Here is a 16,783-nt window from a genome sequence, read left to right as displayed (position 1 = left end):
AAAGGTCAGGATAAAAGTAATAAAAACACTGCAAAAGGTCAGGATAAAAGTAATAAAAACACTGCAAAAGGTCACATAAAACGGATAAAAACACTGCAAAAGGTCAGGATAAAAGTAATAAAAACACTGCAAAAGGTCAGGATAAAAGTAATAAAAACACTGCAAAAGGTCACATAAAACGGACAAAAACACTGCATCGTTCGTTAGAATCTTTGTGACCTCGGCATTAACGCTCTTTCCTTGAAAATGACAACATCCAGTTTCTGCAAATTAAAAAAAAAACAAAAACACAATAAAAACAGGCGTTTTGTTGTTCCGTTTTTCCATTTCTATCGGGTAGAAAACATGTTTTTTTAATCTGGTTCATCTGTTTTGACACTGAAAAAGAAAAAAGCCTTGAAATTGAATTTTAATTCTTCTATTTTAAAGCTAAAATAAATTAACCACTAGTTTTTCTTTTCTGAAAAGAAAATCCAGTTCCCAGCAGACACACTGACCCTGAACTATCATTCAAATCATAAAACGTACACAGTTCGTTAGTGTCATAACATGATATTTTGGCCAAATTGTGGTTTATGCAGAAAATGAAGCAACAGTGACCAAACATATGACTTAGACAATTATAATATGAGGCTAACGACATATTTCCACTCCCACTTTCTTCGTAACACACACTGTCAGTGACAAATCCAACCAAATCCTCAGCGTTTCCACATCCACACATGACCTTTAGGACACTAAACCGTCCTCTGGTTTATCTGAGCCTGTCCACCTCTCATCAGCTGAGCTCCAGGGCCCATCAGCTCCTACGTGGTCAGTGTGTCTGTTGGTAATCGGATTTTCTTTTCAGAAACAAAACAAAAACTCGTGGTTAATTGATTTTCATTGTGAAATTGAAGAATTAAAATTGAATTTCAAGGTGTTTTTTGTTTTCAGTATCGAAACAGATAAACCAAACTGAAAAAATGGATTGATTTTCATTTTCTGTTCCGGACAGAAATGGAAAAACAGAACAAAAAGGCCTGTTTTCTTCACTTTCTGAGACCGGATGTTGTCATTTTTAAGGAAAGAGCACTAACGCCATTGAGGTCACAAAGATTCTTACAAGCGATGGGTTTGTACAAACCTTCTAGTTCGTATGAAATCTGGAGTTCGTAGTCATTCGTGGAGGAGCATGTCTACGATGTCCAGATTTCACACCAATCATTCGTAAGAATCTTTGTGACCTTCATGGCATTAGAGCTCTTTCCTTCAAAATGACAACATGCAGTCTCAGATAATTTAAAAAAAAAGGTATTTTTGGTTCATTCTTCCATTTCTGTCGAGTAGAGAAAACAAAAATCAATCTGTGTTTTTAATCTGGTTTATGTTTTGACACAGAAAAAGAAAAACGCCTTGAAATTCTATTTTAATTCTTCTATTTTAAAGCTAAAATAAATTAACCACTAGTTTTTCTTTTCTGAAAAGAAAATCCAGTTCCCAGCAGACACACTGACCCTGAACTATCATTCAAATCACAAAACGTACACAGTTCGTTAGTGTCATAACATGATATTTTGGCCAAATTGTGGTTTATGCAGAAAATGAAGCAACAGTGACCAAACATATGACTTAGACAATTATAATATGAGGCTAACGACATATTTCCACTCCCACTTTCTTCGTAACACACACTGTCAGTGACAAATCCAACCAAATCCTCAGCGTTTCCACATCCACACATGACCTTTAGGACACTAAACCGTCCTCTGGTTTATCTGAGCCTGTCCACCTCTCATCAGCTGAGCTCCAGGGCCCATCAGCTCCTACGTCCTCATCACAGTCCCTCAGCGTCCTGTTTCAGCCGAAGGGGGAGGACACACTGGACTGACTGACACACTGAGTGAGTGAGTGACGGAGGGAGGGAGGGAGGAGTCCTTGAAGGCAACAAACGCCCTTGTCCCACACAGGAAACCACTGAAGCTCCAGTGATGGAGCAGAAAACCTGCTGCTGGCTTCACCCCAGCACACAGCGGAATCCCCTACGACTTCTACAGGCTTGGCTTTACGTATACGCTCAATTATTTTATAGAAATGACGATAAAAGATGGGACTAAACTTCACATATATAATAAAGAACAACCATATGAGGCGTTTAAGGACACTGAAGTAATGTCAGTGTAAGTGTATGGTTGTGTTTAAGGACAAGACAGACAGGAAAGGCCTTTAATTAAAACTATGAACTGAATATTAAAGGTAGAGGATTATATTTGGGTGTGTGTATATATATATATATATATATATATATATATATATATATATATATATATATATATAAGCAGGTGTGATGGTTGGATGCAGGTGAAACAGCACCTGCCTCCTCCTCCTCCTCCTCCTCCTCTTCATCACATCTGAAACATCCCTCCTTCTTTCACCCCATCCTGTTGTTTCATCTGTATTTTAATGGAATAAATGTGTCAGTCCTTATTAATGCTTTCATTCAGAATGTGAGCTGCTGCGCGTGCACTTGCAGATGTTGGGTGTCGTGCGTGTCGTGCTGTGGCTGTGGCGTGTACCTGCAGACCGTGATGAGGTTTTTTCGCTCCACGCCGACGCTCCTCGCAGACGCCCTCTTGGATGTCAGACCCATCGCCATTGCTGTGTGAATGCAGCCCGACTCCATCCAGCGGCGGCCGCGGGGCCTTTTGGGGATCCGTGCCCAGGCCAGGACCCCTCCCTCCGTGGGTCCAGTGTCCTCCGTGGATGGTGATGGTGCTGATGCTGGAGGACAGAAGAGCGGCCAAGCTGGAGCCGGTAAAGGCGGAGAAAAACCCCGGTCAGACCTTTCAAAATAAAAGCATCAGCAGAAAAACACACTTCAGAGCCTGGGACGGCAGATGGAGACTTTTATTTCACAGTTCAGTTTGGGTTTGATGAGCAGGCGGACATGCGCACTGGCACAGTAGTGGACCAGCGGAGATGATGCATTCACGTACTTTGGTAACCTCATATTCATATAGAGATGGATAAGGAATTTAGAAAATAAATAAACAAATATTAGAATATAACATAATAGTTATTATTATTATTATTATTATTATTATTATTATTATTATTATTATTATTAATAATAATAATAATAATAATAATAATAATAATAATAATAATAATAATAATATAAGCCTTGCCTTCTTCCTTTTCCCTTTCAGGCACAACAGATGCTCTTTTTCTGTTATTCTATTTTGTATTTTTGTTTTGTTTTATCTTTTTTTCCTATGTTTGGGATTAGGTTTGTGTCTGAAATAAACTAAACTAATTAATACTACTACTTGTTATTACTACTCTGTTATTTGTTGTTTTTACTAGTACTTTCTAATGTTCAACTGCCTGTGTTTTTCACTACTTTTTTTTTTTTTTTTTAATATAGTTATTGTACAGAAGAGGATTAGGGCCACTGAAAAAAATAAAATTAAGGTCTAATATATGTTTATTATTATTATTATTCTGAGAAAAAAGTTAGAATTCTGACTTTATCTCAGAATTTTAAGTTTTTTTCTCCGAATTCTGACTTTTTTCTCAGGATTCTGATTTTTTTTCCTCAGATTTTTGATTTAAATCTTAGAATTCTGACTTTTTTCTCATAAAGTAATTTAAATATATGTGTGTGTGTGTATGTATATATGTATATATATATATATATATATATATATATATATATATATATATATATATGTATATATATATATATATAGGGGACCTTAATTTTTTTTCCCCCAGTGGTCCTAATCCCCTTCCATATTACTGTATTATTATTTTTATTATAATATTTCTTATTCTGCCCTTTTACTTTCAGTGTTTGTGCTGCTATTGGAATCTCATTTTCCCGAGGGTTCAGCCAAAGGTATCAGTAAACTTCTATCTAACCTAATCTAATCTAATCTAATCTAATCTAATCTAATCTAATCTAATCTAATCTAATCTAATCCACAGTGTACCAGCAGGGGGCGCTCATATCAGTTGTGAACCCTGTCCAGGTGTCAGTCCAGTGGCTCCTCCCCCTCCAGACCACAGGGGGCGCTGTGGTGGCCGCTGTCATTTATACAGATAAAAAAAGATGGCGGACTCAGAGGAAGCAAGAGCAGGTTCTTGCACTTTTCTGTTTAAAAAATCCACAAAGAAATTTTCTGGACGGAAGAGAAAAACAAGCGACAGTGACAAAGGTAAAAACACAGTGTCTTGCCCTTTTTAACTCCTTGTCACGGGTGTTTTCTTCACGGAACAGCTTTTGGCATCAGTCCTGAAACAAACACTGTCTGTCCGTGTCCGTGGGTGTTCTCCAGTTCGTGTCTGGGTCATTTACGAAAAATTTACTTCAGGAGAAACAACCCGCGAACCAAACGTTTTAATTCAACAATAATGGAAAGATAAATCAATAATAAACTGAAGGCAGGCGGTGATTTTTTTTTTCGTCGTTGTCTGTAACGGCTAATCACTTTTCCTTGTGCTACGTTCAAAGACCCTTGGAATTGAGAGCATTCTGATAGTTTGCATATTGTTTTTAATTTATTTATACTTACAGTTACAGTGTTTCAGTTTCTGTCTCTTCAAAAATTAAAGTTACGTGTTCTCCTAATCATAAGTGTTACAATATGTGTATTGTAGTGTTAAAATATGACTTTATTTATCCTCCCGTGGCGAAATTTCAGTTAACAGCAGCAACATACAAATGCAGAGAAAAAGACTGCATGTAAAAAAAATAACAAAATATAAAGAGGGAAAAATAAGAAATTTGATTTATATTAATATTTGTATAGAATTAGAATAACATTTTGTCAAAGTCTTATTAGTAGTAGTAGTAGTAGTGGTGATATAATACTCCTAAATAGAATTAGTATCAAAAATAATCATGACATCGTTTCTGATTTATTTAAATCAGAGAGAATAATATCTAATCTTTTCATAACTATGTTTTCTGTCTCATTACCCTAAACATCTCTCATAAGATGCCTCCATCACTTCTAATGTTCCCATAATAATAGAAGACTTGCATACACAGTTGCTTTTGCATTGTTCCTATTTATTTTCAGATTATTGGCCTTGTATCTTTCTGATTTTCCCAAGTAACAACAAAATGAAATGTATTTTCTTGTACTTATTTGTACACTGTATTTGTATGTTTTCTGTGTTGTCTTCCCTGCACTTTATTTTTATGTGCTTGTGGGTTTTTTATTTGCTGCTGTCAAGTTAAAAATTTCCCCATGGTTGGATCAATAAAGTCTTATCTTATCTCATCTTATCTTAAAGTGCTGGACATGTGTTTCCATAGATTTTAGATAATATTAGTCCAGACAGTCAATGTCTTGTCACCTCTTGTGCGTCTCTAATCAAACTGGTGTCTTTTCAGATGGAAACAGTGATGAGGACCAGAGCTCTGTGGTCAGAAAACAGAAGAAAGACTCCAGAATCAACCCCATGATTCAAAGGGTAATAAACTAAAAGGACTTAATGTAGGAACATCTACCTTAAGCTAAACCATCAGGTGTAAACATCATGTCTGTGTCACATCTGTCCAGACAAAGAAGGTGGAGAAAGATGTTGTGTCCTCAAGTGAGAGTGAGGACGATAAAGAAGACAAGAAGATCACTGTCGCCTACAAATCCACCCGCTCTGCAGTGAGTTCAGACTGTTTAACGCCGCATTTTCCTGAGACGAAGCCCTACCTTCACAGCTTTAATATATATGTATATAAAATACCTCATTGCCGTGTGTGTTTTTAACTCCTGAACAGAAACCTGAAGGACCAGAGGACATGGGTGCCACGGCTACATATGAGCTCGACACAGAGAGAGACAAGGACGCTCAGGCCATATTCGAGAGGAGTCAGAAAATCCAAGAGGTAGGACAGGAGAGGATGTTTAGAACTGCAGAATGATTATAGTATTGAAATGACCTCAGCCTGTACACGTATGTAATAATAAAGCCCTCTTTGTGTAATGTGATATATTGAATTCTCATTAGATTTGACAATGCAATGTGTAAGATGTGCTGCATTTTTTTTAATACAAATTTAAGGTGGACTGGAAAAACGTACACATTTGAAAAAGAACATTAACGTGTGCATTTTTAAGCAAATAGACGAATATTCAGGGTCCCAGTGTGGTCTTAAAAAGTCTATAAAGTCTTGAATTCACAAATCTGCATTCAATACCTTAAAAAAGTCTGTAAAGGGCTCATATTTGTCTAAACCCACTCTTCTTAGTCTGTGGTTCATTTCTTTGTTTATTTGGACCCTAATAGTTCATACAGTTTGAATTTGAACCCTCCAGCTGCTGCAAAACTATCTTTAGGTTCATTTGGGCAAAAATCCAGTGGATTTCTACAAACTCTTTGAATTCCTGCTACGTTTTATAATTAGTATGCCATAATAGTTTACTGAAAATATGTCCAAACTTGGAGCCCATTACCTCAAATGTTCAGTTCTTGGTTGAACAGGACAGAGCAGCACAGCTGACAACCTTGAGGGGGCGGGGCCTGAAGTGTCTCATGTGCATTTAAAGGGCCAGCGCTCCAAACCACCTTTCTGGTGTCATTACTCAGAAATAGGGTTGAAGATGGACCTGTGGAGTTGAATTAATGAAGAACTCCGACCCAAGCAGAGCATTTACAGTTTATGGAGACCACAGGGAAATGTTGGAAAAGGAAGAATTCCATTTAAAAAAGCAAAATATCACTCTTTTAAATTTGATACGGTAGGTCTTAAGTTATGTTGCTGTAAACTTGTTTGTTTTGTGTTTAAATGTGTCTGTTAAATGTCCAAACTGCAAAGAAAATAACGTTATTCTATTCAGTTCCACCCGTTCCAACCCTACAATTTATACTGAAATTAGGAACCAGTTATCGCTAACTTTTCAGCCCCCAGTGAGAAATGACTCGGAACAGTGGGAATTAAAGTATTGGAGTAAATAAATACATTTTCCTAAATTCTAGTATGTATGGGCATGAAATAAGCTGTGAGATGGACGTTAAATTCTGGTCTAATTAGCCTTAAAACGGTCTTAAATTTAACTTGTAGGAACCCTGTATATAGCAATATTTTCCACAATAATCACAATGTGACTAAATAGTTCAGCCTCAGTGGCGTTCAGTTGGTGACATAATTAATATTCATGTAATGAAAGCTGTTACATGGATTAAGATTGAAAGAAATTAAAGAATGAATTTTACTAATCCTTAGAGGAAATTCAGGTTGATTTGATTGGAATTCATCTTAGTTTGGAATCAGATGGTTTGTGTTCACTTAATCAAATAAAACATGTTAAATACCAAACAAAAACAGACTCATTTGAGAGTAACCATAACTTGTTTTTTTTTTGCATTTTCCCTTCAGATGTAGACAATATTGTTAAAGGTACTATTTGTTATATTCAGTGGCACCTAATGGTGAATTTGCAGATTGTAATTGGCTGAATAGTCCCTCATGCACATCTACAGTAGCAGCGAAATATGGGATAAAGCCAGTGTTTGGTTTGTTCAAGTTAAAGGGGAAATAAAACGTACAGAAGTAGATGTTCGGCGTAGAATGGAAGTAATATTTTATTTGTAATCGATAAAAATATGTTAATTATCAAACAAAAAAAGACTCATTTGAGAGTAAATATAACTTGTAAACCAGGTGTTTTCAGTATGTAACGTCCCTCTGGTTCTTCAACCTGGTATTGATTATTGATAGAACATGATGCTGACAAATCCTCCTGAGACCCAGCAATGCATTTTTGTCCTCTGTAGTGGACAAGAGTTTCACAGCTTTACTTTAACCCTTTCATGCATACTGGTCACTACAGTGGACAGCTATTCTACAGCTGTTCTCTTGTATATTCATGGATTTTGTTGTTCTTTTCGTTTTTGTTTTTTTGTTTTTTACACATATCTTTATTAAAGTTTTAAGACACTACATATCTTTTCTGACATGAATTGGTAACATTATGTAGATCTCTCCTGAGCATAAACCCCCAGAGTCACAAGCCCTCCCCATAGTTTTCACAGTTTATCAGTATATACATGTTTCTGTGCATCAAAAATTAAACATGTGGTGTCCAGCTGAGTGGACATTTTTGCAACTTAATGAAAAATAGGTTCATAAGATTTTTTTTTTTCTTTTTTTTTTATGTATTTTTGAATTTTTTGAATTATTTTTATTTTATTTTTTATTTATTTATTTTTCAGAGGAAATTTTTCAATAGCATTGTTTTTTTCATGCCTAAAGAGGAATAAAAACACAGGTTCTCATAATTCGTGCATGAAAGGGTTAAAATAAAAAATTACATAATGTCCACTGAAAAGGATATTATATTAAAAAAAAAAAAAATAAATAAATAATGTATCTGAAAAAACTGTTGCATCATGCTGTTTCCAATTAAGGCAATTATTTAATGTAAAATGGCAAAAATGTTTACTTACTGGGTGTCAGGAGGATATAGGGACATATGAACTATTTTTTTTTTTTTTTCTTCTCCAACAGGAGCTGACGGGTAAAGAGGACGATAAGATCTACCGCGGCATCAACAACTATCAGAAGTTCATCAAACCCAAAGACACCACCATGGGGAACGCCTCCTCTGGGATGGTCCGGTGAGTCATGAGGTGACGTGTCCATCAGGTGTTTCTCTGCTGAGGGAAATTATTTCATACCAACATTTGTTTGTTTGTTTGCTTTTCCAGGAAGGGTCCGATCCGGGCCCCTGAACATCTGAGGGCCACAGTGAGGTGGGACTACCAACCAGACATCTGCAAAGACTACAAGGAGACGGGCTTCTGCGGCTTTGGAGGTGTGGACAAGTGACGGTAGAAGAATCAAAGTGGAGGTGTTTGTTCTGAATCTGAACCTTCTACTGTGTGTTTTTGTTTTGTTTTATTAGACAGCTGTAAATTCCTCCATGACCGGTCAGATTATAAACACGGCTGGCAAATCGAGAGGGAACTGGACGAGGGCAGATACGGAGCCAACGGTGAGAAGAAGAGTTTCTTCTACATGTTATGTTTTAGACCAGGGCTCTCAAACTCATTTTAGTTCAGTTCCACATTCAGCTAAATTTGATCTGAAATGGGCCAAACCAGTAAAATATAAACATAATAATATATAAATAATGTCAACTCCAAACTTTTCTCAGTGTTTTAGAGCAAAAAAAGTAAATTTACATGATGAAAAGGTTTCCATCTACAAACTATCCTTTCAAAAGATGTGAATAACATGAACAAACTGAAAAAATGTGTCATTTTAACAATATTCTACCTCAGTTTATCATTTACACATGTACATTATAACTTACAAATCACAGTGGATCTACAAACACACAAAACATTTAGTAACAGAATATTGTTAAAATTGTACTTACTTCTCTTAAGACATTTCATGTTGTTCATATTTGTTGAGGTTATTCACATTTTTTGCGAAATTATACTTTGTTTTAGTGTAAATACATGAAAATATTTACATTTACGAAGAGAAAAATTTAGAGTTGTCATTATTTATATGTTATTATGATAGTATTTTATTGAATCCTGCTCACTTGAGATTGAATTGGTCTGAATGTGGAACCTGAAATAAAAGGATTAACATCTGAGTGTACGGCCGCATGTTTGACACCTGTGCTTTAGACAGTTTTAACCCTTAAATGCATACATGTCTGGACCCTCCAGTCTTTTCTATAAATGGGTCTAAAATGACCCCTGTTAAAATTTATGTTTTTATGGCACTTTTGTCATGTTAAAAATAACCATTGTATGTATGTTTGTATTATATTTTTGGTTCACAAAAGAAGGATTTTATATATATATATATTTTATTTTTTTTTTACATTTTTGATGTATTATATTTTGTTTCATGAAAGAAAGATTTTTTTTTTTTTTTTTTTTTTTACATTTTTGACATCTGTATTGTAGTTCATAGAGGTATACCAATATATCAGCCAGTCGATATATTGATTTTTTTCAATATCGGCCATCAGCCTTTTTTATTTTTTAATAAGTTGATATTTGAAGTTGTAATGTACATGTTTAAATGACAAACTGAGGCAGAATATAGTTAAAATTGCACTTATTTTTCCTAATAAATCAGTTTTTTCATAGTAGTTCACATTTTTTAAAGGATAGTTTGTCAATGTAAACATTTTCATATTTTTTTAGTTTTTTCACAAAAAGAAAAAAGTTGGGAGTTATTATTTAAAGGTTATTATTTTACTTTTATATCTCAACTTGTTTTATTTATTTATTTTTATTTGATTTTAATGTTTTTTAATGCTTTTATTGTGCTTCTAGTTTTCTGTACAGCACTTTGGTCCACTCTGGGTGTTTTAAAGTGCTTTATAAATAAAGTTGGGTTGGAGTTTCCTGAACCCAGTCCTGTATTTACTTAATAATATGCTCTGTTTGCTTTCATTGAGGAGTATTGTTTGTAGTTTGAGGATAAAAAGCTTGATTTTTTTTTTTTTTTTTACCTGAGTCTGTAACCTAACCTTCCTAAAACCGTACATATATTGTCTAATTGCCTGTGTACTGTCTTTATTACTGTATTCTGTGCTTTTTCCTACAGATGATGAAAACTACGAAGTGAGCAGTGATGAGGAGGACATGCCCTTTAAATGCTTCATCTGCAGAGAATCCTTTAAGAACCCCATCATCACAAAGTACGTCTTCATATCTGGATGTTTTCTTCTGTACCCTTTAACACCCTCTGCGGTGTCTTTAACCTGGTGTGTTTTACTCTTTTCCAGGTGCAGACATTATTTCTGTGAAGCCTGTGCTCTTCAACATTACCGCAAATCCAAGCGCTGCTACGTCTGCAACACTCAAACCAACGGCGTCTTCAACCCAGCCAAGGGTAAACCAACAGCATCACATACAGCTACGAATTTAATGCGATAAATCTGACTTAATATTGACATGTTGTTGGTTATATTCCAGAACTGATGGCAAAAATGGAAAAACACAAAGCTTTAACCGACCAACCGCCGTCAGATGAGGATGATTAGAGACACCTGAAGGTCCTCGCCATTCCCAGTTTGTGTTTGTCTGTGAAAACTTTGAATAAAACATTTTTTTTTTTAGCTAGTCAACTGTCTGTGTGTGTGATATTATAGAGTCCAAACATTTAAGTGAACAATATTTATTACATAAAAGTCATATAACAGATCATTAACCTCGTAGCATAATCACCAAAGTCATACATGACATGGACAAAAGTATGTGGACACGTTGAATTCAGGTGTTTCTTTTCTAGCAGGGGTCTGGGACACAAAACAATAATGACTAATGTTAGAATATAGTTTTATATTATGGGATAGATATTATTGAATTGGTTAGTTTGGTTTAAATTGTTCTATTTGTTCCAAAATCAGAGATAGTTTTGGCTTAATTTCTCTCAACATCGATTTTTTTTTTATTTTTATTTTTTTATCCATGACTATGATTTTCAATGCTCTACCATTAAATTCCTAAAATATTTTTCATCACCATGAACAGGACATCTTACAGCTGGAGACATGTGTCCCAATATTTTTGTCCATATAGTTTATAAACAATATTTCCTTAAAGTTTAGTGGGAGACTTTTTTTTTCCAAAGAGATGTGAAGAAAGTAGATGGTGGTAAAAATAAATAAGTGACATGAACAGAATAAGCAACAAAATTAATAGAAATGAACAATACAGGCATCAAGAAAAACAAAAAAAGCATCAAAAATAATAAAATGAGCATCAAAATTAACGAGCAACACAAGCATAGTAAATGAACCAAAAAAGCTTCAAAATGAACAAAAATGAAGAAAAGAGCATCATAATGAGCAAAATACACTCAAATAAAAGAAAGTAGATGGTTGTGGTAGAAAATTTACAGTCAGCATGAAAAATATTTTAGAAATTTAGAGGCAGAACATTTAAATGGGTAAAAAAAAAAAGTCAATGTTGAGAGAAATTAAGTAAAAACCATCTCTGATTTTGGAAGCAAAGATAATTTAAACCAAATTAACCAATGCAATGATATTTATCCCAGAACATAAACTATATCCTGACATTTATCATTATTGTTTTGTATCCCAGACCCCTGTTAGAAAAGAAACACCTGAATTCAACGTGTCCACATACTTTTGTCCATTTGTGTATGACTTAAGTAATTATGCTAATGAGGCTAACGATACGTAAACACACATTTCTTCGTCCTCACTTTCAGATACATGCAACCAGACAAAACAAGCACCAATGTAACATTCATGTGTTTGATTAAAGTAACATCAGGCCCAGAGTCTCAGAGGAAACACGTCCTTCTGCGCTCTGAAGGCAAAGCTGAACGCCTTAGAGTTAACGACTGCAACAGAAGTGACGTGGAAAGCATGAGATGGAGTTAATGTAACGAGACATGTGCACATGCTGTTGGTTGAGTTTTCCCTCTGGACACGTTTCTGTCGGGCGGAAACCTCGTAAGTCCATTTTAGGTCTTTTTTTTGTCATAAAACGATTCTATTGATCTGATGGTTTTACAAATATTGAACCAATGAAGAGTGTTGAAAACAGCATCTCTTAACTCTTTTCATTTATTTATTTAAATCAGTGGTTCTCAACTGGGGGGTTGTGACCTAAAAGTGGGTCTCGAGCCTGTTTTCAGCGGGCCGCAGGCGTTTGTCTGGGCAAAAAATAATGTTAATAAACCAATCCTGTGTTTTATTTTTTATGGAGCTGAGCGCTGTCTGTTCACTCCCCAACAGTAGATGTCGGTAATGCACTGTAATGATAATTAACACCACCATAGAAGAAGACCCCAAAGTTTCTGGTCATATCATTTTTAAACTCAGGTATGACAACGACTCCAACAGATGCGGTTTTACCTCCGTTGGACAAAAACCTCAGTGTGTTTAATTCTTGAATAAGTGACTGAATGAACTTTTAATTTTTATCTGAGTTCACATTTTAGTTTTGGTTCAAATGGATAGAGGTAGACGGATATATCGATTTTTTTGGCCTTAATTTTTTTTTTTTTTTGAAAGCCCATATTTGATAAGCAGTAAAAATGTTAGAAGATATTTGATCAGGCACCTGTGTGGGCAGCACTTGAAGTTCAATAAATGTTAAAAGAGTACTATGTGTACATGTATTAGTAATTTCATTTATATTGCTGCATTAAAATCTTAATTATCTGAGTGTTTCAATTGTATTTTATGGTCAATGTGCTTTAAAAAAAAAAAAAAAAAAGGCCTTAAATATCACCCTCAAAAATTGTCTGTAGATATCGGCCATCAGCTGACCAAATTTTTTAAAATCGGCAGCAGCCTTTATTTATAATTTATTGTTAAAAGGAATATTTTTATATTTATTGTCGCCACCTGCTGGTCAGTTTGGTTTGTCATTAAACTAGTCTTCTGTGTTTTCATCCTGTGATATTCTGGATTATCTCAGGTTCAAAACACAACATCTTTCTATTAAATACATTTGTGAAGTTCATCTTCTGTCATTCAGGGGTGATAGTGGGTCCTGAACCCAGACCAGTTCAGAGCCACTACTTTAAAATATACATCGTTTTTCCAGTTTCCTGTAAAATAACCGTTTTGGACATACGAGGTTTCCGCCTGACAGTGATGATCTGTAAGTTTCCATGTGGTTCTGGGCGTCGGCTGTAAAGACCACGTTCCCCTTATGGAGATCCGACCCGGTACACGTTCAGACTGGAGGTAGACTGTCCCCTCTGAATGTTTAGTAGCAGCGTCCCACTGATCCAGAGACCCCCCCCCCCAAAAGAGGATGAGTCCTTCAGGGGGCTAGTGTGAGTACAATCTGTAAACAAGTGTGTGTGTGTGTGTGTGTGTGTGTGTGTGTGTGTTCGAGGCCATCAGTGCAAGAGTCTGTGCATAACGAACGAAGCGTGCAGGAGACATGAAGAGGCAGAGAACAGCGACGCCTTCAAGTCCCACGTTTCTATTATTTACAACGCGATCGTTACAAAAACATGTCTCGTCGGTTTCGAACGTGGGTGTCAAACGTACGGCCCGTGGGCCAAAACCAGCCCCTGGGATAAATTTGTGAAATACAAAAACTACACAGAAGATTTTTATCATTTTAGTTCAGGTTCCACATTCAGACCAATCTGATCTAAAGTGGATCAGACCAGGAAAATAACAGAATAACCTATAAATAATGACAACTACACATTTTTCTCTTTGTTTTAGTGTTAAAAAAAAAAAAAAAAGCAAAATGACATGAAAATGTTATTTACAAACTATCCTTTCCCAAAAAATGTGAATAATCTGAACAAAAATGAACATGAAAGATTTAAAGTGAAATAAATGCAATTTTAACATCATTTTGTTAGTTTCTCAAGTTTATGTTTGTGCATGTTTTGTTGTTATTCTTTATTTTGTTCATATTTGTTGTTTTTATTTTATTTTTTTCTGTTAATTGTGTTCATTTTTCAAATTTCTCAAAATTACTCCAAGTTGTAATATACATGTGTAAATGATAAACTGAGACAATATTGTTCAATCTGTTCATAGTTGTTCATGTTATTCACATTTTTAAAAGGATAATTTATGGATATAAACATTTTCATTATGAAATTGTACTTTTTTTCACTCTAAAACACAGAGAAAAGTCTGGATTTGACATTATTTCTAAATTATTGTGTTATTTCTGTACTGGTCTGATCCACTTCTGTTCTATTGGGTTAAATGTAGAACCTGAACTAAAATGACTTTCACTGCACTTCCACTACGCAGAACCGGCTCGACTCGACTCGACTCGGGTACCAGGTACTATTTGTTTCCATTACACGATACTACCAACTTTAGAGTACCTGGATGTCATAGCGATGCGGCGCGTAACTTCCGTGACGTCTGCTCAGAGTTGCTGATACACTCGGTCGTTGCGTGTTGTCCCGTCAAGCTCGCTGAATTTTTTCGTCAGCCACCAAGGACAGAAACGTCTGAACCTCCATCTGCGGGCTGTCATCATGTGGATTAACCTACTGCTATCTTTACTGTAAACTTCTGCATCTGTTTTTTTTTTTTTTTTTTTTTTTTTAAATAGTCGCACATTGATGACGCAATGACACAGAGACAACTCTCTGACCAATCAGTGGTCTGCAGTGTTTACACGTCACGTTTTAGTTTCTCTTGGAACCTCGGTGGAGTAGATACCAAAAAACTAGTACCAGGTACCAGATTCCAGGTTCTTTTACGTAATGGAAACGTTAAAAAGGCCGAGTCGAGTCGAGCCAGTACCACGTAGCAGAAACGCAGCATTTGACACCCTTGGTTTAGAAAGTCGTTAGAATCCTCTGAGCGTCCTCCACTGTCAGAAGTCCCAGTCGTCCACCTCCAGGTGGCTCAGACCGGACTCCAGACTGGCCAGTCCAGACGGCGAGTCCTGAGGCTGGGAGCCCTCGAAACTGGTGATGGGGGAAACGGGTCGGAGCAGCTCGGGCAGCGCCTCTGACGGCCGCCGTTTGATCTGGGAGAGACGAGAAACGAGAAGGAAGCACTGATGTTAAAAATAACCTCCACACTACTTTATATTTTCCCCTGACATATCACTGGTGAGCATTCTGAATGTACGATTTATTTCAAATAATCAGAAAAATTCAACTGTTTGCTCAATAGGAAAAATTTCAAATTGTGCTGATAGAATGGACCTTGTTCTTTCCATAGGCATCTGAGCATGCTCAGTGCGCACCCCCCCACCACCACATGTGGAATGGGGGGTAAAACACAAAGCAGTGAGACTGACTCACTATAAAAAATTTTTTTACACTGTTTTCCTTGTGGTTTTTTGTTTCTGCTGTTCTTTACAGTGTTGTGGTGGTTCTCCTTTTTTTTTTTTCCCACTGTGTTTTTCCTAAATCCTAAATCTCTAACTGATGTATATTCTGAGTGCCTTATTTAGTCCAAACTTGTTATTCCTTTCTGTTATTCCACCCTATTTTGTCATGTAAACAGGCTCAATGTCACTCCATGTTATATATTTAATAAAGTGTATGACCCACTGTGATAAGACAGAATCCTGGTGATGACACTGATGTTCCTGTGGTGTCGTACTCACCTGCTTTAAGAAGGGATGTCCTATTAGAGTGGACGCTGACGGCCTGAGGGGAAACAAAGGGAAAACCTTTAGTGTGCTGTAAAAAATTGCACTTGTAAAGCACTTTTTATTCAACAGAATCTCAAAGTGCTACTGAGAGAAAGAAATAGAATACTACATTAAAAATAAAATACTAAATATAAAACAAAACATCATGGTGGGCCATAAAAAGCCTGTCTAAACAGAAATGTCTTCAGTCCCTTTTTCTACTTAGTCTCCTGTTCAGTACTCCAAGGCTCTGTTCAGACTGCAGGCAAATGTGGCCCAAATGCCATTTTTGTGTCCATATGTGACCTGTATCCGATAAAGACAGTTTGAACAGCACTAATCTGACCCAGACCACTTTCATATGTGGTTCTAAATCCGATACGTATCTGATATTTTGCAATGTGACTTCAGTCTGAACAGCCAGGTCGCATTTATCCAACCTTGACATCATTGAAATGCGAAAAATGTCACAATTCTGCGTCCCAGGAGGAGGAGCGTCGGGAAAACATATTTCCTTCCATAAACACAGTGTGTGTCTGCGGGGTCACGTATTACATCAGGACCCCTTTTGTGCATGCAGGTCACTTCAGGGTCGCTTTCAGCTCAGACTCAAAACTGATAGAAGTCGCATTTAATGTGTAATATGAGCAACCACACAAAAAAACAGATTTCCCCCAAAAATCCAAATTGAGCATTAAGACCT

At 36.2% G+C, this 16,783-nt stretch overlaps 3 protein-coding genes across 11 annotated transcripts in view; 1 reads left to right on the top strand and 2 right to left on the bottom strand.

The window, feature by feature from the left end:
• Positions 1-2,949, bottom strand: part of LOC115424236 (RUN domain-containing protein 3A-like) — a 56,415-nt gene extending 53,466 nt beyond the window's left edge. For 3 of the 5 annotated variants that reach the window (XM_030141359.1, XM_030141360.1, XM_030141363.1), the window contains exon 1: positions 2,556-2,947. In XM_030141359.1, coding sequence (XP_029997219.1) covers positions 2,556-2,662 — 107 coding nt within the window. In that variant the 5' untranslated portion in view covers positions 2,663-2,947. Of the gene's footprint in view, positions 1-2,555 lie in introns of all 5 variants that reach the window. The other 2 variants (XM_030141362.1, XM_030141361.1) reach the window with 2 other exon arrangements.
• Positions 2,950-4,059: 1,110 nt separating this feature from the next.
• Positions 4,060-11,090, top strand: rnf113a (ring finger protein 113A). Its single transcript, XM_030141371.1, has 10 exons — positions 4,060-4,199; positions 5,384-5,463; positions 5,553-5,651; positions 5,768-5,875; positions 8,498-8,607; positions 8,698-8,804; positions 8,895-8,984; positions 10,568-10,661; positions 10,749-10,855; positions 10,939-11,090. The coding sequence occupies exons 1-10, from the start codon at positions 4,094-4,096 to the stop codon at positions 11,004-11,006; spliced, it is 969 nt and encodes a 322-aa protein (XP_029997231.1). The 5' UTR covers positions 4,060-4,093; the 3' UTR covers positions 11,007-11,090.
• A 4,070-nt stretch (positions 11,091-15,160) lies between these two features.
• Positions 15,161-16,783, bottom strand: part of strada (STE20 related adaptor alpha) — a 17,530-nt gene continuing 15,907 nt past the window's right edge. For 3 of the 5 annotated variants that reach the window (XM_030141365.1, XM_030141366.1, XM_030141369.1), the window contains 2 exons: positions 16,054-16,096; positions 15,161-15,465 (listed from right to left, as the gene is read on the bottom strand). In XM_030141365.1, coding sequence (XP_029997225.1) covers positions 15,310-15,465; positions 16,054-16,096 — 199 coding nt within the window. In that variant the 3' untranslated portion in view covers positions 15,161-15,309. The remainder of the gene's footprint in view (positions 15,466-16,053; positions 16,097-16,783) is intronic. The other 2 variants (XM_030141368.1, XM_030141367.1) reach the window with 1 other exon arrangement.

The sequence above is a fragment of the Sphaeramia orbicularis genome, chromosome 8 (assembly GCF_902148855.1).
Source record: "Sphaeramia orbicularis chromosome 8, fSphaOr1.1, whole genome shotgun sequence".
Lineage (NCBI taxonomy): Eukaryota > Metazoa > Chordata > Actinopteri > Kurtiformes > Apogonidae > Sphaeramia > Sphaeramia orbicularis.
Note: the sequence above shows the minus strand (reverse complement) of the source record. Positions and strands in the feature narration are given on the sequence as shown.